This window comes from Pipistrellus kuhlii, unplaced genomic scaffold, assembly GCF_014108245.1.
Source record: "Pipistrellus kuhlii isolate mPipKuh1 unplaced genomic scaffold, mPipKuh1.p scaffold_m20_p_4, whole genome shotgun sequence".
NCBI lineage: Eukaryota > Metazoa > Chordata > Mammalia > Chiroptera > Vespertilionidae > Pipistrellus > Pipistrellus kuhlii.
The window spans coordinates 40,922,157-40,946,407 of record NW_023425540.1 but is presented as its reverse complement, the minus strand read 5'-3'; the positions used below and the strand labels follow the sequence as shown (position 1 = coordinate 40,946,407).

The window sequence follows — 24,251 nt, the reverse complement described above, 5'->3', positions numbered from 1 at the left end:
GGATCAAAGCTCATTTTGAGCATCGTGTTTGTAATTAAAGAACGTCTTAAAAAGTAAATAAAAGTTTATATTATTTTTAAAGGAAATATTTCTAGGCTGTGAAACATTGGGAACTTTGTTCATATTTTTATTTGTTGAGTATCTGTCGCTAATTATGCTTTATTCAGTGCATTCTCCTAGCCCTCTCTTCTCATTCGTGACCTGTATTTGACCCATGACTGTCTATTTGTGGCTATGAACATCTCAGGATGGAGAATCTGAAATAGAATCAAACAAAAGGACCTAGTGGTTGAAAGCAGCCAAGGTCACACATGGGATCATGACAGTTAAAGATGATAAGATCAAGGATGTAGCCAGGCACTTAGTCATAGGAAGTAGGAGGAAGTAGGTGACTATTGTAAGAGGAGAAAGGAAGTCATAGATCAAGAATTATTAAGGAACAAAAAGTAAAGATCTTATAAGAATTGTCCACGTGGAAACAAATTGTTCCTTTTTATTTAATGAATAGTATCACATGGTGTAAGAAAAGATGCACGAATTAGGAAATGAAGAGGGAGAATACTAAATTATTCAATGTTATGTATCCTTTGATAAAAATTATCCCTATCTTTTGTATTTCATTTTGATGAATTTAATGCTTACTAAACCACCTTTGGTATTTAAGTACATACTTGTCCTTTAAATATATATTGTATTTTGTAGGAACAAACACATTATAAACACAGATTCCAAAAGTCCTGGATGTATATTTTCATCATCCTTCATCTTTGAACAATACTGGACTTTCTCCTCAATATTTTTAGGATTGTAGTTTTCTGAAAGAGGATTTTCATTAGATAATGATTACTATTAATTTGTTATATATTAATGAACTGATTAAAATTCATGGAACCGGGATTGAATTTTTATTTAATGTTTAATTTTGAAACATCTAAGACAATTTTTGTCTCTTTTTAAAATATTTTTATTGATTTCAGAGAGGAAGGGAGAGTGAGAGAGAGATAGAAACATCAATGATGAGAGAGAATCATTGATTGGCTGCCTTTTGCATGCCCCCTACTAGGGGTTGAGCCTAAAACCTGAGAATGTGCCTTTGATCAGAATTGAACCCAGGACCCGTCAGTTCACAGGCTGATGCTCTACCCACTGAGCCAAACTGGCTAGGGAGACACTTTTTGTTTCTAATGTGTACATAGTAACCACTTTGTTATTATGAATTGACCAGTAAAGTCGGGAAATTGAATTATAATACAATATCTGGGAGATAATGACCAGTCTCAAGAAGGTCAGGCTTTCCAGGTCAAAACTGTCTCAATTACACAAAACTGCACAGCTGGATGAATAAGTTTAATATAAAATTGATTGGTATGCTGAAATGACCATCTTTTTATTTTAAAATAGTCAAAGTGGTTGTTTAAGTTTTAAACTGTTTACCCCGGTGGCAAAATCCAAATTACAAGCCATTAATAAACTTAGTCATTACTTTCAAATTACATATAATCAATGGAATTTTGCCTTTAGCATATGTGTTTCTTAATCTCCTGAGTTAAAGAGACTTGCAAATGTATAATAGACTCTATTGTGGCATTTAAACTATGTGTTTTCCTTTTTTTAGGTAGATCTTCTTGTCCCTACCAAAGTGACTGGCATCATTACACAAGGAGCTAAAGATTTTGGTCATGTACAGTTCATAGGCTCCTACAAACTAGCTTACAGCAATGACGGAGAGCACTGGACTGTGTATCAAGATGAAAAACAAAGAAAAGATAAGGTAAGTCATCCATGTGGTTTATAACATGCTGAGGTGGAGGATCAAATTGTATCCAAGTTTGATTGAATGAATTGCTTATATATATATTCAATATATATAATGAAAACAATGGCCACATTCATTGAAAAATGTATGTTAGATAAAGCTTTAAAAAATAGCACTGTAAAGGAGTTTATAATCAAATATGGTAATGGTGCAGGAAAACAAATTACTTTACTAATAACAATTTCTATATTCTCAATTGCCTAATATCCAAATAAGTAAGATTCAGCTTATATTTTATAAACCTAATAGAAACTTAACTAATTGATCATAAGGCACATGTAAATATTGTTCCAACACATGATGCTATTATTTTTATTATTAAAATACATTACTGGTTCACATGGAAAATGTTCTTTGGAGAAAAATAATTCAAACATTAACTAAAATATTTTTTTAATTTTGTATTTTATATTTTAACAATTGGGAATTTTAGAAATATACAAATTTCAACTCTTGTACTAATTCATCAAAATTAAAATACAGGACATTCCTCTGCTCAACTTCCTAAATTGAGTTTTGATTCATATATTTGTTCGATTTTTTATCTGTATAATTTTTTTAATATTACAAGACAAATATATATTAATACATCATACAATTCTATCCCATATAATTTCTAGTTGTCTTTCTAAAAGTTGTTACCATTTTGAGTAACTTTTTCTGGTATCTACTGGTCTGGATTTTTATGGACCTTGGAGAATGGACATGCTCTGGATCAATATCGATAATTAGTTGGGTCAAATATTAAAATATGGTGTCAGCTGAACTAATGAAATTAATTCATTGCTTGTAATCTTTTTGCAAATAACCCTAGCTTTCTGAGAACATCAACAGACACAAAATATCTTTGTTTAAGGATCTGGGTGAACATATACAATTTTTTACACATTAAGTATTTTATATAATAGTTATTCCTGTTATTGTGCAATTAGCCAATAGAGAGTTGAGAATGTCTTTTTTCTTTAGATATTCTGGCAGAAAACTTAGAAATTTTTCTAAAAATTCTAATCTTAAAAAGCAATGGCTTTTTAAGCGAGTCAACAGAGTCTGAATTTAGTTCACACAAAATTTGTTTTAGAGGACCATGTTTTAGTTTAGCTACATCTATTTACCTTTTAACACCTTAGAGCAAACTCATTTAGCTTCTTGATACATTCATTGAATATTTCAGAACACACACACACACACACACACACACACATTTTACCATGTAAAAACTGTTGTATCTTGTAATATCACAATTTGTCAGCACTTATTATTTTCTAGAACATAAATTAATGCCATGTTTTATAATTAGCAGTATCTTATATTGAATTAATATTGGGTATTTTGTAAAACTCTATTCAAATTTATTTTTGAGCTGTAGACAAATACCTGCCATCATTTATTGCAAGTAATGATTTTAGTTCCTTTCTTTCACATTTTACAATAGGCAGTCTGATGCATAGAAAATATTTATGTTTTATAAGGTGAAGATTTATAAACTTCATAAACTTCATACAAGTCTTGAAATTAATTTTAAAGTAGATAAGTATTTTCATCCATAACCCATGTCTAAAAAGCACAATTATAAGTAGAAAGCACATTTATAATAGTAAAATTATTATATTGGATGATTTGGGAAGAGGTATAAAGAAAAATATGGTGAAACCATTGCAGTGGTGAAATACTTCTTTGTCTTCATTCACATTAAGCATGTGATTTAATGATTATATGTGAATAATTTAATTTTTTTCCTTGATAGACTAGAAAATTTCATATTAACATATTTTACTTCATTGTCTTGGTCTGAAATGTATGTAAAAGTTTTGTGCTATGTTGGCCAAGTTACTTGATAGTGTTGTTCAAGTGTTCTAGATCTTTACTGTTTTGTTTTGTTTTTTCTATTTGTACTCTCAATTACAGAGAGAACAATGTGAAAATCTCCAACTATAATTGAGAATGTCTTCTTGCAGTTATATCAGTGTTTGTTTGATGTATTTTGAAGCTCTATTAAAAGATGCATGAGTGGTTAGAATCATAATATCCTCTTGCTCAAATAACTCCTTTATCATTAGAAAATGCCCTTCTTTATCCTGATAATATGTTTTACTCTGAAATCTACTTTATGGGTATTGATAGAGGTACTTCAGCTTTCTTTTGATTAGTGATATGTTGGTATATGTTTTTCCCATCCTTTTACTTTTAGCCTACTTGTACTTTGTATTGGAAGTGCATTTCTTCTGTGCAATATATAGCTGGGTCTCTTTTTTTAAAATCCAACTTTCTCTGCCTTTTACTGGAGTATTTATATTTGAAATGAGTATTGATGTAATTGAGTGCATATCCATCATCATGATGTTTATTTTCTACTTGACACATGTTTTATTCATTTCTTCATTTCTTTTGGATTAATTGAATGTTTAATGTTTTCTTTGTTGACTTATTTTCTATAACTTTTTTTTGTTTTAGTGATTTTACACATTTTAAACTTATCAGTCCTACCTTCAAATTAATATAGAGCCTCAGAAAGTTACCTCCATATGCATAAGTAAAATAGGTTATAACTGTAAGCTCATGTACTTAGGAGCTGCATTTCTTACAACACACGATTTTGATTTTGACATTTCCAAAATAAGTCTTATTTTTAAAAATAAATGAGTTCCCATTAGGCAAGTCAGAAAATTATGAGTGTATGTTGACACAGTCAGTGAAAAAAGAAATAAGCAGGAATTCTCATATGAGACAATGTTACAGTGTTATCTATCCAATGTCAAATTTTCTGAAAAATTAAACCACTTCAATATTATAAATAAGACAATTAGCTAAACTCAGCTAATGTAACTTGTAGTTTTGAAATCAAATTTGCCAGTTTGTTTATAATATTATAACTAATTCAAAGTAATAAAGAAAAGACAATAGTTTACTATGTATTACTGACAAAACTAACAACAATAAACTATACAAAAAAAACACAGCACTTACTATTATAATAAAAAAAAATACCTTATGATAAGAAGAAACTACTTCAGGACATAAACATCTCCATTCCCACAGAGAAGGGAATTTTATAAAAATAAATGAGAAAATGTATACACACACACACACACACACACACACACACACACACTGAGTGGCTATATATTATGATCTATGAATGCATAATAATCTGGCCACTCAGAATGTGTGTGTGTGTGTGTGTGTGTGTGTGTGTGTGTGTGTGTGTGTGTATACACACATACTAGTAGCCTAGTGCATGAATTTGTGCACAGGTGGGGTCTGGATGGCCCCGCCCCTGATTTAGCCTAAGCCAACTTGAGGAAGGGGCCACCCCCTGACCAGGCAAGTTGACTGGCCACAATGTGTGTCATAGTGACTGGTCATTCTAGTGTTCTGGTTGCTTGGCTTTTATATATATAGATATTTTTTATATATTCAAATTACTATTTTGCTTTCTTGTTTCCATGACTATTATTACTAGGAATTTTACTTATAATTTCATATATCCTTTATAGATCTGCTCATTTTCTTTAGAGAGGCCCTACACAACTTAGCAATTAATTTTTCTAAACTCCAACAAGCCAGTTCCTGTTGACTCTTAGTATTATTTATGTCTTGTTTTCCATGGTTACTTTCCATAAGGGAAAAATGTCCTTATTCTTTACAAGTGCAAATTTAACTACAAGTTTTTGTCCTAATAAATATAATAAGTGAACTGAATGTTTCAGGGAAAAATATGTGCCTGTGAAATATTTTATTGATGCACATTTCTAAAGGAAATATTTACAGAGTTTTCTAATTCCTTTATTTGTGCCTTTCTTTTTGTTGTTATTGTTGTTGTTTTAGACTGCTGGCTCTAATATATTTTTGGAGTATGTGTATGGAATCTAATGTAGATCCAGAAATAAGATTTATTATTTCAGCAAAACAATATTAACATAATAGCAATATTTTAGATTTACTGTAAGTGGCGTAAATTAACTTTTTAAAATGTATGAATGCCTTTTCTGTTTTTCATTAGTCATAGCTGACTAAGCCTCAGGAAAGCAATGCCAAGGAAAATTATATATGTGCATAGGCATGTCTAAATATATGTATGAGTGTGTGTGTGTGTGTGTGTGTGTGTGTGTGTGTATTTGCACAACAATAGTCAATTGGAAAAAAAATAAATGCTTTGTTCTTTTCATTTAGATTCAAGTTTTCACTACCCTCTCAGAGCATTTATAAAAATTATAGTTAACTTCAGTATTCTTTTTTTTTTTACAAAATTCCACATTAAACCTTTTATAATTGAGCACATGATAACAGTCTCATCACAGTCCCTTCATTCTTAATTTTTCTAGTCTACAATATGTATTTTATAACATTTAACCAACATTTATAATTCTCTACAACATGGACTCAGATACATTTTTTTATTTAAAAGTCAAATGTTCCTTTGCTCTCATGAAAGTGATATTTGTTTTATACTTTTGGAGCTGTTTTTATTGCAGTTAGCAGGAAAATTGCAAAATTTCACAGACACTTTCAGTATTTAATTTTTAAGGCTATAAGCCAAAGTAAAAACAATAATAAATTTCAGGAAGAGTACTTATATGGAAACAGTACAAATTAAGATGAATTTTTTCATCCAGTATATTAGTCATAATATCATAGTGCTTAAGTAAACCTGAATTCACATTTTGGGAGCTTTCATCTTTGGGGGGGAAATGAAGCTTCTAATATTTTATTTTGTCTCTCTCCCTGGAAAATTATACAGGATTTGTAAAAGCACACGTCAAAAACATTGCAGCTTTACTCTGGATTCTCTATAAAAGAAAATCCAAAACCCTATTTCCAATAAGATTTTGTTGGACCTTAAAGATTAACGACACATATTCATCAAGTACAGCCTACAATACCTTGGTGAACTCTCTAATTTAGTTGTTACCAAAAACATCTGATCATAACACTGGTGAGAGTGTTTATGAAGAAATAAAGATTTCTGGGTCCTGCCTCTGCTCTGGGGATGAGCTAGGAATCTAAATGTTTACAGAGCCCCAGCCAATGTGAATAATAAGCAAGTGAAAAAGATGACTTTAATTGACACCAGAGTCAAAAGTCAGTTTTTGAAACTACATGTTAATTTTGAATTTTTCCAAGTCAAAATGGAATATATTCTAATTCATTAGAACTTTGGTTGGCCTCTAATTTGCCAATAGGAGTCAGTATGAATCAATGTCTCCAAAGTAAGTGTAGATTTTAATAAGCTTGTCAATTCTCTTATGAACACTAGAAGGTAAACACGTATTAGTTTCCAATAAATTTTAAATTTTGGTAATAGATTTAACGAGTTAGGAACACAGATTCCTAACTCGTTGTCTACTCTAGGCCAGATGTATGGGGCAAAGGATCTCAGCATGACACAGTGCCTCCAAAACTCCCAATCTAAGGAGGAGCTCAACACAGGTGGAAGGACTTTGTTTTCAAGTCAGCTTATTTTGAAGAATCAATACATAACCTACCCAGTGTACTATCTGATAACACAACTTTGGGAAAGAAGTAAAGCATAGGTTATGTCCATTTCATAAAAGTCCATGACTCTCCAATGGGAAAACAGAATTTCTGGTCCTTCGAGACTTCCTTAGTTTTCTCAACATTAATATGCAAAACAAGCAGCAAGTAACAATTCTCATTAATAAAGCTTCCAGAATGTGTATTGGAGGACACATTCAAATTGGACAGTAACTACACGGCATCCTTTCATTCCTGCAGAAGTTGGCACCCTCCATTAGCTGAAATTAAAACTGAATATTTAAAGCCTGGGAAGTCCAGCTCATCAGTGAGGCAGACTGAGGAGACATGGATGCAGTAATCAATAGCCATGCTCTTCTTTTGAAGTTTGACCTGGCTCAGATGTTTAAAACCTGCAGAAGCCCTTTGGAGGGAAACAAATGGAATCTTCAGTGGCAACCACTGAGGAGGATGATAGCAGGAGGAAAATGAAAGGGTGAATTAGCCTTGCAAGGTGGAGCAGCCCCCAGTTTTTGAGCTGCAGGAGCAAAGAGAGATTCTCTTCGTCTCTCATGGAGATCAAGAGTTTCATGCACTCAGAGCCCTGTTACTGCTTTGCATAAGGGAGGGAAGGAAAGTAGCTGCTTTTCTGAAAGCTATTTTCAGTAACTACTTGACTGCACAAAACACTCAACTTCAAAAATAGCAAGTGAGTTGTGCCTTTACATGATGGAGATTTATATGTAGCCACAGTAGAGTGCTTATTGAGGTATTTGCTGAGTGAATTAATTAAAACTAAGTTAAAAAGATGAGGATATAGTTTGTTTTCTAAAAATAAGGACAGTCTTATTTAAATAACCACCATCTGGCATCACAGTTATTTAGAATTTTATCTGCTTTTTTCCTTGTTGTAATTCAATATTATGGGACCTGACTAGGATATAGCTGGTGAGAAGAATGCAAAATTGCCTATATTTACATAAATATGGTGGTATTTTCAAACTTCAGATATCACCTGAGAAGGTTGCTATTTTAACATAATGTAAAGTTTAATGATGAGCTGACCCTTTTTAATTTTAAGTTGTAGGGTGGGGCAAAAGTAGGTTTATAATTGTTTGTAGGGAAAATAATACAATAACTAATAAATAATAACACAACAATAAACTCTGTGTTTTATATACTCACAACTGTAAATCTGCCCAGGATTGGAGAGAGGGAGATAATAATAATTAATATGATTCAATTTTTAGTGCCATTAAAGATTTAAAAAATGTTCTTTAAGACTAAATGGAAGTCTCTTGCAGAGACAAAATATTTTGATGCAGAAACAAAATATTTATTGAAACAATGTAAATACAGAGGCTCAATTATTTCCATAATACATATAGTATGCCAATTACAAAACTCAAGGAAATCCTATAAGTCCTCATTTAGCATTGGTAATGTATGCTCCTGCCAAAAAAAGAACGGGATCTCTGTAAATTTTGCCAAGGTCTCTGAGCAACAAGGCCACAAACTCAGGAAATATTCCAGTATAGAATTGACACAGCAAAGTGGAAGTTGTTTGCAGTTCTGGATCTGCCTGCTGGATTGGGAAAGGATAACCACATTGAACAAATTTAAATTTGCAAAGTAGCTTATTGTCACCAGTGAGCAGAGTGACAGTAGTTAAGGTGCACAGAGAGCAACATGATGGAGACTCTTATCAAAATAAGTTGTGAAGTGGGAGTTTGGGGTCCAAAACAAGGCAAAAAACTGGGTGCAACTTCAGAGGCAAATAGACAGGTCTGTCTTTCCATTGTCATGTTTAACATGAGCTACACGTGTCTTGCCTACCTAATGATGTTTGTTCCTGAAACTAGCATAAAGGAGGATTTAAGAGCAGGAGAGGAAGAGAGGAATAGGAAGTGGGTTTATGGGTTGGAGAGGGTTAGTAGCTTAAATAATTACAATTGAAGAATCAAGTAACTAGCTACATGGTAAAAATAAAAGATAATCTAAAGTGACAGACTAGCTATAGGAACAATCAGAGGCCATTGTATGTTAAGGAGCTTATTAAATTTAAGAAGTCACTTAGTTTATTTGGAAATGGCAATATAAAACTAGTTCTCTTTCTTCACGGATTGATTTTAAAGTTGCAAAGGAAATTTTTTGTATGTTATTTTATAGTCTATAATATTAAAGATTAGCAAAAGTGAAATATATGGTTAATTTTGGCCAATGAAGCCTTTACATTTCTTAGGTGGTATTTGGATTTTTTAATCTTTATTTAAGACAAAATTAAAGTGCTTGTTTAAGGACACACAATCAGGTAGTAGAAAAAAAAAAGTAAATATCAAGCATAAAATCCACAAAACTCAACAATTTGGTGGTTGATTGCTCTTATGATTCATATTTAGTGAAGATAACATCCCAGCACAGATGTTATGAAACATCATTCTCAATAAGTATATGGAGAAAAGGCAAAAAAATGTAGGAAATACAATGAATAATCAATATGTGTTTCTTCTTTGCATTACTTTATGTCCCAAAAACCCAGAACACCTTTATTTAAAAAAATATGATAAGCTACCTAAAATGTGAAAACATGTAGGTGTTTTTTTAAGTTAACTGATGTTCTGCATGAATGAAAAAAAAATATGTGTGAAAAACACAAGACTGTGTATATAACAGTGTATAACATTTTTATTATCATATGTTTTGGGGCCTTAACTTCCCAATGCTTAAATGCTGAAAGTCTTAAACTTTTCTCAGTTTTGTCTTCCTAATCAGCCACCACTCATTAGAAATTAATAAAAATGTCTGCACTGAAAATTCTAAATATCTCATATTTATGATTGATTTATATATTATCAGGCACAATCATATAACAATAATATTCCTCAATAGAAAAGAATTACCCATTATCTTATTTAGATCATCCTTGTATTTAGACCCATCAAGTGTTAGACCAAATAGGATACTATGCAGACTGTTAACACATAAAAAAAATTGATTGTTGATATATTTGCAATGGTCAAGAAATAAAACTTTAATAAATGGTTTAAAATTCAAGTATTTTATCATTTACTAAGTGGCTCTAATAAACCCAATAAAGAACTTATCTAAGAAAAATTGTCAATATTTTTGTTTGAAAAATGACAATGTCATATTTAATGGAAATCTAGTAGTTATCTGTCCTGCCATGAAAAAGAGTACTTGATCAATATGAATAAGATAGAATCAATGTCATTATTTTTGTACTTGAAACTATACATTGACCATTTGCTAGAATACAGCAAAAATATTAATCTAATTCATTTCTAAGTAAAATTCCATGCTACTAATATTTTGACTTTTTGATATAATATTATTTTGAAGGTACAAGGAGCCTTTCAAGAACACTAATTCTACATGGTACACATGCCATTTTTACTGTTCCCCATCACACCATCAGCTGCAGATGTTGAGCAATTAGAAGTCTTTAGCACTTTCAAAATGAATTAATATCCCACTCTTTTCTACTTTTCTATAGTTTAAATCTAAAAAAAAAAACACAAAACACTAAAAGATACTTGCATAATTCCATGTTTATGAGAAACTATAACAAGATTTCTAACTCTCGTCACGCCCTCTGAAGTGACCCACTGCAGTGATTCTGATGTAGTTCCCTTTATTGGATCTCAGAGTAAAATTGCATTAGGATGCACGGAGTGCTCTTGAGATACACATTTGTATTAAGCCCCTCAGGGATCTTATGAAAAAGGCATCACATTTCTCAACATTACAAAGTTTCTGGTGTAACTTGAAATGAAAAACTGATAAAAAGATTACTTTGAAAAATAAAAGATGAATCCAGTGACTAAACCTGCATGAAGGGACACTCCCCTCCCCTGCAGTTTTTCTGTAGCTCTGAACAGGTGACCAAACCTGAGATGAGTGAACACAGGAATTAACTTCCAGCTCTCCATTAAAGTGAGAAACAAACTTAATTTTGTTCAGATAAATGAAATATTAAATTGTTAATAATAAAGGAAGATATTTTTCATAAGAGTGAAAATAATATTACTTTCATCTAGCAAAATAGCACTTCCATTTCTTATTTTTGTTAGTTCACCAATATCTATAAATAATAGCAAAGTTGATGTTTCCCTCCTGATAGCAAGTATATTTTAATAATCAGTATACCCTCAAATATTTGAGACAAAATCATCCAGAATTCAGCTCAGACCAAAGCAGAGTTTGCACCTGCTCAGCTCAGGCAAGGATTTCCTATGGTCTTCACATAGGGTTGTCAAAGTTAGCAAATAAAATAAAGGGTGCCCTTTAAATATGAGTTTCAGATAGCCAATGAATAATTTTTAGCATATGTGTATCTCATATTTTACAACCTCGTTTCCATTAAAGATCTCCTAGATCTTCCAGTGGGGTTATATGTTCTCACAGAAGAACAGAGGATAAAGAAGAAAGTCTTTCTTCATGCCAAGGTGTGTACACACACACACACTGTTTCAACTATGAATTCTCCCTCTGCTGCTTCATCACTCATCTCCAGGATTATCTTCTGACACTCTCTGAAACTCTTTTCTCCTCAGCACCAGTTTGGTTGAGACATATTCCAAATGCTAAAATTACTGCTGTGCTCATCATAAATATATCTCTGTACTGAGTCATTTCTGACCAAGACAGTATGAAACCTTTCAGAGATGTGAAGTGACAAAAGGTTCTTAATGTGGGATGAGAAATGTCAGGCACTGATTTCTGTACTGCACCATCATCTGCATATCTACTATGAAGGGCCAGAGTCAGACTATAGATTATTCTGATAAAATGCAAATTCTGGGTGAGATTTAGGAAATTCTAAGAGATGAGCTCTGGACTTCCGTAGAGAGGCAGGCTACCCTGTACTTTTTAGAAAAAAAGGTAAGGCATTTCTGATGTTAGAACAACAACAACAAAAAAGTTAGATGCTCTTAGTTTCTGACAACACTTGGTAATATCTCCTGGGGATACCTTTGACAAGGAGATGATTTTCCAGTTCTAAATTTTCTGCAGGAATGTTTCTTATGGCAGTTAAAATCAGAGCACTAGAGGATAGATAGTGTAAATATATAGCCACAGTTTAGAATGACATGTTTTATGTTCCATAAATCTTTACAGGCAGTCATCCTATGTGATATAATTCCTAGGATATTTCTGTTAACTTAAGGAAACTTTCATCACAAAAGGAGTTAAATATGGTGGTGTGTCCCACCTACTGACTTTTAGACTGAGCATTCTAAATGCCGGCTAGCTAGGAGAAGGAAGATAACAGTTGACAGAGTTAATGTTTCCTGCTTTGATTTTTCTCCGGGTGATTTTCCAGAGTCAATGCCCAATAACAAAAGTCACGTGAATTTCTCAGGGAGGCTCTTCTGGCTCTTCCTAGGAAGCTGCCAGGTCTCCAGCTCCCTGGAGTCCAGGTTATGAAAGAAAACCACAGACGGAATGGAGGTGGCTGCTCTGTCCCCAGTCCCTTCCCACTTTCACCTGACCGGGTTGTATTTTAGCAAATCCTTGGCTCAACTTATCGCTCTCACACTGGACTGGGAAATTGCAAATGTAACCTATGCCAGCTTGCCAGTAACAGAGGAGTTGGTGTGACTGTACAGAGGTAGACCCTTAATCTCATCTCTCTCTGGGTCAGCTGACCCCTTCTACGTGAGGCCAGAAGTTACAAGTTCTCAAAAATAGTCTCAAAGATGTGCCATTTCCTCCTCTTTCTCAACACGTCAACCCCCAGAGAGACCAGGAAAGAATGAATTTTAGAAAGAGATTACAGCTCTCTTTACCAATCCAGAATTGTATAGCAGCCAACTAACTTTCACATGAATTATAGGAAAATGACAGAGAACATGGCAATTTAAAAAGTAATAAATGATCCGTTATAGCCAGGGTAGAAAAAAATACAACATAGTATTTGCATTTGAGGCCAATTATATTTAAAATATCTCATTGGTGCATTTTAAAGAGAAAAAAAATCTAACACAAAGTACAATAGATTGCAAAATAGTACTGCAAGAATTCTAAGTGAACATCAAATTTGTGGCTAAGTAAAAATATCTTGGAATATAATCAAAGATTTATATACAGTCGAAGCATGAAGCAAATCCAGATCAGTTCAGCGAAATGTAGCATTCCCTTAAACCAGAGACCTAGATTTTTACATAATAACAATAGAGAGCCCTTTTCAGAGAACCAGTCATCTCCTGAGAGCAACAATGGGAGTGGAAACAATTTTCTCAGAGAATCCATATATTAATTTCAGTGGTTGGAAATGATTCATATGCAGGTGGAAGAAAGACATGGAACTTGTCTCCCCATGTTTTTTTTGTTTGTTTGTTTTGTTTTTTACTTCCCCATCAAACAAAAATGTTCTATAATTGGACCTTTGAAGTTAAATCCTTAGATGGGTAGTTTGAAAGCTTTATTTAATTTCATTGAGGAAGCTTGGAAAGCTAAGAAATCTATGAGGCATCCAGGGTTTATCCAGACTTTTAAAAGGCTTAGAAACAAAACAACATTTTGAAAGGAATACAGAAAAATTGGCATTCAATATGAAATATAAGGCAGAATTATTTATATATGTCACCATGCTCTACAGCTTTCAGAAAACCTGACTGCAGTTTCTCTGATTTTAAATTAATCCTCAGTAGATGGCCAAAGTCATATTCCCCAAAGAATGGGTAAGCCTTTGCAAAAAATGACACTAAAGAAATATAGGAGAATAAAGATGTGGAATTGTTTTGTTACTAAAATATGAAACAGCACAAGTAATACTAGTTGTTTGATATATTTATTAAGTTTATGTCAATGAAAATAAATACTATCCAGAAAATAAAAACAAGAGCAAGTAAAAATAGAATAGAACCGATGAGAAGAAAATGTAGACAGTCTACTCTAGGACTACAATAAATATATTGCAATAGGTTGTGAAGACAGGATTTAATCAAAGAATAAGAAAAGATTGAGATATAACTAATCTTGTCACAAGTATGGCACATAATATGAGAAAGTTTTGGACACAATCCTTTCAGACAACTAAGGACCCTTTTCAGACTAGTCAATATTACAAATATAAAAAGTCCACTAACCTTGCAACATTAATTACTGATTGCAAAGTTTGGAAGTCCACATTCCCACTCCTTTCTGACATCAATTGCAGGTTCAGAGGTCCCTAAGACCACTTCAGGTTGGATAATTCCCTAGAAGGACTCCCAGAACTTATTTAAACTACACTCAGAGTTACACTTCATGACAGCGACAGATTTCAGATGAAAATTAGCCAAGCATGTGGAGCCGAGTCCAGAACAGGTCAAGGCTTGAGCTTTCTGATCTCTCTCAGTAAAGTCCGGGACAGTGCTGCCAACCAGGGAAACTCACTCAGCCCTGATGTGCGGAATGTTTATTGGAGCTCAGTCACCTAGACATGTTTAAATGCTTCCACGGCTGACTTTAGTCTCCAGACCCTCCAGCACTGGCACTGGTCCGAAGGCCCCACCATAACTCACATTGTTGGCATGGACACTTTAGTGTGGCCTAAAGCCCCCACATAAACAGAGACACTCTTATCTTATAGGACTTTCCAAGGGAGTTCATTTTTTCCCAGTAGCTGAAGACAAAGGTCCAAGGTCCCTTTGGGTAAGGTTAGTCTTTTATGACACAAAGTTGTATGAACTATACACTGCTCACTGGAACGACATGTATCTGCAGATGCTGTGACTAAACTCGATTTGACACATCCTGAACTCTGCAGAAATTTTCACCTGCTAACACATTGTTTCAGTGTGGCCTTACTTCATCAGCACTTTTGCAGGGCAGCAGTGCCACTCAAGGTGCTTTGGGTTGGAAGGCACTGTGACAGCACCCGGACCCTCTGTGCTGCTGAGGATTTTTGCTGCAGCATTGTTGGGGTGTCCGATAGTGATGGCTCACCCCCAACTCATTCTTCTGCAGGCTGGTGATCAATATAGACTCTTGTTAATACAATCTACTATCTCCAACAATAGACTTTCAGGATTTTCTGTTTGTTTGTTTTTTGTTTTTTGTTTGTCTTAGAATGCAATTCCCTTTTCGATAGGCACTATTTTCCAAGGAACATTCCCTAGAATATTGGAATTTACCTGAAAGCTGGTTTCTTGTTTCCTTATTACATCTGAAAGAACGTACTTATATTTAGACTAATTTTGTTACAGTTTCATTGGTTTAGTGGATTGATTGTAGAGAAAACCATCAAGAATGATATACTAGCCATTTAATCATGAAATGGCTTCAGGATGCTAGTAAATTTTCCTAGAAAATTGAATTCACTGAAAATAGCTAGAGTCTATGTCAGCTAAAAGAATCAAACTTTGTTTTCAAACTTTTTATATCCAATTAGTAACAGAAGTTTCACACATGTGAAACTGCCAATAATAATTTTTTAAATCTTTATTTTTAAAGTATTACATATGTCCTCTTCCCCCCCCATTTTATACAACTAACAGAAACTTCCTTAAAAAATAGTTTACATATATTTAAAAATAATTTTTTATTTTATTTTTTAAATATAAAGTTTTGTTTTTTAAATGCTCCAAGATAAGGTAAAGTAGGTATAAGTTAAATTGCAGCTTGGCCTAAAATATATTGATAATCTAATCATAGAATCAGAAAAAAATGAAATCTCTCATATAAACCCTATCCAAATGGATAAATATTATGTTTAATACTATTTGTGCATAATTATTCTGTGAAAATTTAAGGAATTAAGTCACTTAAAACATTGATTCAAGCTATATTAGAAATATTTGACAATTTAAAAAATTCAAGGAATGCTGATTCTAAGTACATAAAAATGAATTTTATGATGATGCTGAACTATAAACTAGTAAGTATTCGTCCTTTATGTCACCACAAAAATCAGATTTTATACTTACATAATACATAAATGGTTACTTTATGAAATAGATACTTGAATCCTAATGTCCACTAAATTTCCACTACTTTTTAAATACATCATAATTTTAACTAGGAATTACTATTTTAAAATGCCATAAATTCAATAAGCTAAAATGAAATTGAGATAAATACAAATTTCTACATCTACTATAAACCTATTTTATAGTAAAAAAAAAAAAAAATTAGGACAAATCCTGGCTTTAGAGAAATTTTCTGAAAAAGTTCAGAGTTTATTTGACCATAAATCAATTAGTCATGACCCAAAATGTAGTATAATAGTTTTAAATCTTAGGCTGCATTGATAGAAAAATTGTATCTGCAACAAAGGTATACTCTTTTGAGCCACTGCATACTGTGACCAAACAAATACCACAGTTTAATCAAGTTATAGTTAAACCAGAGGGAAACCAATGGAATGAAGTCAAGGTAAGTTTGAAATGCATCTTGCCTGAGAAAGTTTTTTAAAGAACCATGAATGTTTACCCTTGAATTTGAATTCAAAAGGTTTGTGTTAGTTATTATTAAATATGTAAAAAGTGATGTGGAGTATGTTTTTTTGTGTGTGTTTGTTTGTTTTGGATAACTAGATTTCTATACTCATTAAGAATATAGTACTCAGATCAGTAGATGGAATTTAAGACGAGACATATTCCAGGCCAATAGATAGGCAGACTTTTGAAGTGTCTAAATACACACCGGCCCTGATAAACTGAGCTTACTACAGATAGGTGGACAGTTCCATTTTCTAAATGGAGAGGGAATTTGGTGCTATGCCTTCTCTTCCGTTTCTTCCATTTATGGGTAGAATTAAATAAAAACAGTTTCTCGGGAATCATATTGTTCTCTTCTAACTTCTTTATAAGCATTCCAGACGAAGAGGATACGTAATTGAAATTATGTATGCTAAATAAAGAATTAGCTTTTGCACTTCCCTGCCCCCCTCCCCCGAAAAACACACACACGCGCACACACACACACACACACACACACAGTGCTGTGCTAGAAAAATGGATTTGTCCTTTCTCTCTCTCTTAAGGCCATCAGTCAATAAAGCCAACAGTTTTGTTTGAAATTATTAACAAGGCAAATGCAAATACAGAAAACTTGAGAAAACTTTATTTAACCCATTTATTTCCTTAGTATCTGGAATCCCACACATGGTTTAATCTCCACATATCAGAAAAGAAGTACTGAAATGTAGAGAGGGTGACCTAAAGGTCAGAGGGATGAACTGATGGCCACTTAACACCTCGCTAAAATACTGACTTGTTAGCCTTGCAGAGCTCAGGGAGGCTGTTAAAAAATAGCTTACGAGGTAGGATATGAAGTAAATTCCAAAAGCTTAGAACAATGGGAATCTCTTTAAAACTTTTAATGACTAAAGTTGAGGACAAGTAGAAAGAATTACATCTTCATAAACCAGAAGTGTTGCTAGTTAAATAGAATATGCAAAAAATTCCCCAAAGCTTTTCTGGATATTTGTGGAAGGCAGAGTCATAATACATGACTGCTAAGAGAAGCTGAGATATGCCCAGTTCCAGGACTTTGTTATGGAAGATACTGCCTCCCTCCAAGATCCTTGGGACCTCCTATTGATGACATCTACTCTGGCCTTAATATACCATTGTCTCTAACAAAGAATGACAAATCTCATCTTATAAAAATATTAAGTGTTGCTGGAATATTAAATTTTATCCGATAGTCTCTGTGCATTGAGATTTGAATCCTCACTTGAATCTGATTTGAATTTTAATGAGTAGAGTTGATATTAGAAAACAAAATCCAAGATTTCAGTCACATTGAAGCAGCTACATTTTCTCCTATATACTCCTTGGTTGTGATTATGTAAACCTCTCCAGAATACCTTGAGTGCTTTTTTCTTGAGACCCCATATGTTGGTTTAAGCCTAAGAGACCTCTGAGCATTAACATGTTTGAATATATCAGCACACTTGTCATCAGCTAATTAAGTCTCCTGAAACTGAAACTTCTGCAAATTCCTTTAAAAAACTTATCAATAAAAGCCACTTTCTCACAACTAATGTCTAACGTTTTCTCTGCTTTATGGAGATTTAAGGTTCTCCATCAGCCATCACAGGCTTGATTTTAATCAAGGTGCTTAAATCTCTAAAGTGTGTATGTGAAAGCACTCTTCTAGAATTCTTAGAGTTCATGAAGCTAACTAAAAATGCTGAATTTGCATTTTGGGCCAGGTGAAACATTGAGATAGCATTCTTAAGCAGGCTCTTCCCAGTGTTAGAGACAAGAAAACAGCATATGAGCCACATGTTTGCACAGCAAGTACAAGATGTCACGCTGGAATTTGCAAATGTGTGCTTTGTGTTCCGTGCTGTGTCATTACTGAGAGAACTCTGAAAATAAGACTGTATTTTCAGAAATTTTAGATTCCCATGTAGATTTTGGCTGTTTTTCTATGGACATTTTGGTTGTAAATCATCCTGTTTTAGGAAACTTCATTTAAAATTTTTTTAATGAGCATGCAAATATTTATGATTTTTATACAATAAATCAAAAATACCTAGCTCTGTGCAGTTTCAGAGGTAATGCCATTTCTCTATATATTCTCCATGATAAAGAAATTAATATCCTATATAATAAAGAGGTAATATGCAAATTAACCATCACTCCAACTCACAAGATGGCCGCCCTCAGGTGACCAAAGATGGCCACCCCCATCTGGACACAAGATGGCCACCACAAGATGGCCAGAAGGGGGGGAGGGGCAGTTGTAGGTGATCATGCCAGCAGTGGAGGGCAATTGAGAGGGACCAGGCCTGCAGAGGAAGGAAGATGGAAGGGATCAGGCCTGTAGAGGAGGGCAGTTGGGGGGTCACAGGCCTGCAGGGGAGGGCAGTTGGGATGACCAGGCTGGCAAGGGAGGGCAGTTAAGGACAATCTGGCCAGCAGCGGAGCAGTTAGGTATTAATCAGGCTGACATGGGAGTGGTTAGGTGGTGTTCAGACTGGCAGGCAGAAGCAGTTAGGGGCAATCAGGCAGTTAGGCAGGTGAGCGGTTGGGAGCCAGTAGTACTGGATTGTGAGAGGGATGTCTGACTGCCCGTTTACGCCTTATCCTAAACGTGCAGTCAGACATTGCTCAAGGGGTCCCAGATTGGAGAAGGTGCAGGCTGGGCTGAGGAACGCCCACCCCCCATGCATGAATTTTGTGCACTGGGCTTCTAGTAGGTAATAAGTGGACTATTGCTATCTGAGTTGATAGTTTCTTACGGAAACGTATGCTGAAGACCAGCAACGTAAAGAAGATTATTTCTTCCCATTATTTCCTTCCCAACAAGTGACATAAGGCTATATTTTAAATTATCATAGATTTTTTTTTATGAAAGTTAATGAATTTAAACTCTGTTAATCCCAAAGATATACATTAAGATCTCTAGCAGGGCTATGAAATTGGATTTTAACTTTTATATTAAATTGTAATACCATAGGGTCAGTGAAGCATTTGAATTCAATATTATACGTCAGAGAGAAAGTCAGGAAACCATAGTATGTACTCTCCTATTTTCTGCTGTTGCAATGACAACCGCTCAAAATTTTGTTAAGTGTTTGTATGGTATGTCCTGTACATGTGAACTTGTGCTATCAGAGGCACTGTTAGTTAGTAACATATTTTAATCCATAGCTAATTCCTCCTTGGTCAATGCAAGCCAGGGCACTGCTGAAGATGAAATTTTTATTATATGACTGTGAATTCAGATATGCCAGGAGGATGCACTCTCCATGAGGCATAGCTCAGTATTCTCTTCTTCAGCAAATATTTTTCAGTAATAGCCTTGAGATGCATTTGGTGTCAAGTTGAAAAATCATTCTCCCACAAGATGTCAGTGGCACTTGTGTTTCCCCTCATAATCTTTCCATGAAACCAGCAGAGAGATTACCCCATGTTGTCTGTTGCTTCGATTAATCAGTGTCATGCTGTCTAATGCTTTAGAGAAGAATATCTTTATTTTTTTTTCTTTCCAGGGAACCTTTTTGATCATGTGGGGCTGAACCAACTGATAATAAAAAGCTGTTTTTAAAACATCCCCTTTAGCCCACATCTTTGAACAGTTTTAGGCTGTTCAAAGATGTGGGCTAAATATTGTCATGTAATGCTAGAGGGTTTTTCCCCCTGCTTTAGGGAAATTTTATTTTCAGGTCTCCCTTTAGCTGTATATTGATGTTTTGATCTCAAATAAGAAATGAAATTGTCTTCTCATTATAAAATGCCTCATGATGTTAAAAGGGAAACCTTGAAGTGATTTTTAGTATCCTAATAGCTCTAAACCAAAAGTATAAATACAAAAGTAAGAAATACTTAAATAATAAATGTCCAGAATCCATGGTTTAAAATGGCAAAATCTTTAAGATTAAACATTGTAGATGCATAAATTTCTCCAAAAGTAATGTATCATTTTATGCCATTCTTATCAGGATTCTAATGTCATCGTTTTTGTTTTGTTTTTTTAATATATTTTGATCCCCATCAGAGAACATTTTATTGGTTTTTTTTTTAGAGAGAAACATCAATCTATTGCCTCCTGACCAGGGATTGAACCCCCAATCTCAGTATGTGCCTTGATGGGGAATCAAACTCCCAACCTTTTGGTGTATGGGACAATGATCCAACCAACTGAGCCACCTGGCCAGGGCAGGGTCATAGTATTGATTCATTTATTGTGAAGCAGACACTTGTCAAAGTTATTATGAAGGTCTCTTGGGAGAAAAATGCTCAAAAGGGTTTGAAACAATGGGGAAAAAAAGGAGAATAGTCATGTAATGGCAATATCTAAGAGCATATGAGCCCCGGTGATCACAACAGTATTATATGGATCCAGGAATTAATAGAGAAGCAAAGAAATAAAAGTGTAGTTCAAAAAAATCACTGATTAGGTTGTCTCTCTTGAAGATGGATTAATCTTGCTCTCTGTGAAGAAGGGAGCAAAAAGACACTGTGATAGAGACTTGTGATCATCAAACATCCATGTTCTCCTCTCTGCTCCCCCCTTTTCAGTTGGGCCAGGTTCATATAACTGATTAAGGCCAATGAGATGTATCCAGAAATGATGCCAGCTGTTTCCATACCTTGCTCTTTCCAATATCCTGCACAATCTAGCAACCCTCTCCCATCTTGTCCTCTGTGAGCGTGGAGGCCACGTGTTTCAGACTTGGCTGAAATTTGCAAGCAATCTGGATCTTTGTGTCACCTCTTCGAAGAGAGCACTTTTAGCACAAACTGCCTAACCAGCAGCACTCCATGATAAAAGCAAAAAATAAATATGTGTTGTATTTTTAAAAACTGATAGGCAGATAAAAGGATAGATCAACAAAGATTCCCGCGTAACACAAAATTTTTTTTTTGTCTTATTTAACTCTTTAAAGATTGACAATTTTAAAACAATCATTAAAAAGAAGCTGCACTTGGGCTGGGCTTTGAGAGGCAGGGATGGGTGGGTAGGGAAAGATCAACCAAAGAACTTGTATGCACGTATGAATAACTGGTGGACACAGACAACAGGGTGGTGAAGGCCTGGGATTGGGGGCTTGTGGGAAAGGGGACTAGAAGGGGCTAGAATGAGGAAAAGAGGGGGCCATATGTAATACTTTCAACAATAACATTTTTAAAAAAAGAAAAAGAAAGAATCTGCAATATGTTTTTAAAAACATAACATGATTAGTTATCAAATCTCACATTTGAGTAAAAAAAAAAAAACTCCAAATAAGAAAATAATAAAAGTAATTCCCAAGAAGAACCTATATGATTGATGTTCTTCACTCTCCTTTACCAGGTGTTCCAGGGAAATTTTGACAATGACACCCACAGAAAAAACGTCATCGACCCTCCTATCCACGCGCGGCACATAAGGATCCTTCCTTGGTCCTGGTATGGGAGGATCACGCTGCGGTCGGAGCTGCTGGGCTGCACAGAGCAGGAGTGAGGAGACCCGCACCCCACAACCATCCTCTCTGTCCCCCTCCTCTCTATCTCCATGGAATGAACTGTGCTAAATCTGTAGGAAACTGAATGGGGTTTTCCATGAAAAAGTGCTCAAATTACGGTAGGCCACAAACTGTCTTTTTAAGGAGGTCTAAGCCTGCCTTTTCAAATGGCTTTTGATTTTTATTATTTAAATTTCTTAAGCAACATCACATTAACAGTGAATTACTTTTTCTCTCAGTTTCCAGAATTATTCACAATGGTTGAAATATATTAGGGACAGAAAGTAGCAAGATTAAAAAATCTCATAGTTATCAAATAAAAGCAAGAGTTGATAAAGCTTTTATAATCAATGCACAACCAGTTCTTATCAAAGGAATACTACAATGTTAGCAATAAGTTTTTTTTTCTTTCTGTAGTGACTCTACATTATTCTAATTGTTTCCCTGTGCCTACCAAACACTCAGTGTTTATAACAGAATATTGAAGAATTTGTAACACGCAGTACTAATCGATATTATAATTCTCATTTTACTTTTTCTAATTAGACATCATGCTATCTTTCTTTGTTGTGTTTTATATTCTTTATATTGTATATTGCCTAAATGAGTTCATACTTTTCCAATTGAGTTTTTTCCTATTATTTGCCTTGTTTATATATGGAACACGATTGAAAATGGGTAGATTGATCGTAATTAATATAAGTAGATTGAATATGAAGTCTATTTTTGAAGGAGGCTATATCTATGTAAATTCCAGATACTTCATTTATAAAAAAAAAAATAATGTTACCATTTTGGAAAATAAACAAGAACAAAGTTGTATTATGTTCCTTTAAACCATAATTTTTATCTTCACTTCCATGGTATTTATATAGCCTCATCTTTACTTTAACATAATAAAATACTGAAGCTTTTGTTTGTCTATTTAAAATGTTTTTAACAAGTGGATGTTAACATAGTGCTGCATAGCTTGGCCAAGCATACTCATTATTTCTTTGTTCATCTCTGCACTTTCTATGAAACCAGAATTCTATTAAGATTTGAAACTGGTGGTGGTTTCCCAGGAAAGCACATTGTGTAGTTATTTGTGAGAAGAAAAGTACTTACTAATGGCAAAGTAGTAAACCATTTTCAAGATGAAAATTGATTTCTATTTATTTTGCTTCAAAGGTCCTGAAAAATAAGCAATTATCATAACAATTTGTTATTGATAATGGAGGTTTCATTGACACATTCCTCAAATTAAAGCTCACACTGCCTCCATAAAAGTACTCAATATCTAATTTATAAGCTTGACAATTATTTCTTTTATAAGGCTTAGACACAGAATCATTGGGGTTTTAAATTAAGGGTCCTGGAAAAGAAAGTACAGTGTGTGTACGAAGTGTTGAGGTCCTGTGCAACAATCCTAAGTTTTATGTTTTCCTTTTATAATTTGTGCTGCATAACAAAGCCACTAGAATGTTACTGTCTTGTCTGTCCATGTGTTATTAGCATTTCTTAATGATGTATATATGGAGTGGTCTTAGAGTAAAGGATTTAAAGAGAAAGTCAATCATAATGGTATTTTTTTAAAATATATTTTATTGATTTCTTACAGGAAGAGAGAGGGACAGAGAGTTAGAAACATCAATAGAGAGAATAATCGACCAGCTGCCTCTTGCACAACCCCCACTGGGGATGTGCCCACAACCAAGGTACATGCGCTTGACCAGAATGGAACCCGGGACTTTTCAGTTTGCAAGCCAACGCTCTATCCACTGAGCCAAACCGGTTTCGGCCATAATGGTATTTTTAATAAGAGCAAAATTAGGACTGTCTGGCCACATATTTGTCCTATGCCCATAGACTTTCTACTTAAGACTCTTAATAAAGATGATTTGAAGCATCTGAAATAATGACCATTTTTCAGAATCTTTAAAAAACAAAATTGTTATGTCCTCAATATTGCTTGTAAGTGATAACCTTGAAGTTAAGAACTTAAATATTTTTAATTTGCTAAATTTTAAAGTCATGTTGAAAATAAGTCCAAAATTATACATATATATGTAT

The 24,251-nt window shown here is 34.1% G+C and overlaps 1 protein-coding gene across 2 annotated transcripts in view; it reads left to right on the top strand.

Moving 5' to 3' along the window:
* Nucleotides 1-23,769, top strand: part of EDIL3 (EGF like repeats and discoidin domains 3) — a 349,377-nt gene extending 325,608 nt beyond the window's left edge. For both annotated transcript variants that reach the window (XM_036410081.2, XM_036410080.2), the window contains 2 exons: nucleotides 1,616-1,771; nucleotides 22,049-23,769. In XM_036410081.2, the coding sequence (XP_036265974.1) occupies nucleotides 1,616-1,771; nucleotides 22,049-22,198 (306 nt within the window). In that variant the 3' untranslated portion in view covers nucleotides 22,199-23,769. The remainder of the gene's footprint in view (nucleotides 1-1,615; nucleotides 1,772-22,048) is intronic.
* The last annotated feature ends 482 nt before the right edge of the window (nucleotides 23,770-24,251 follow it).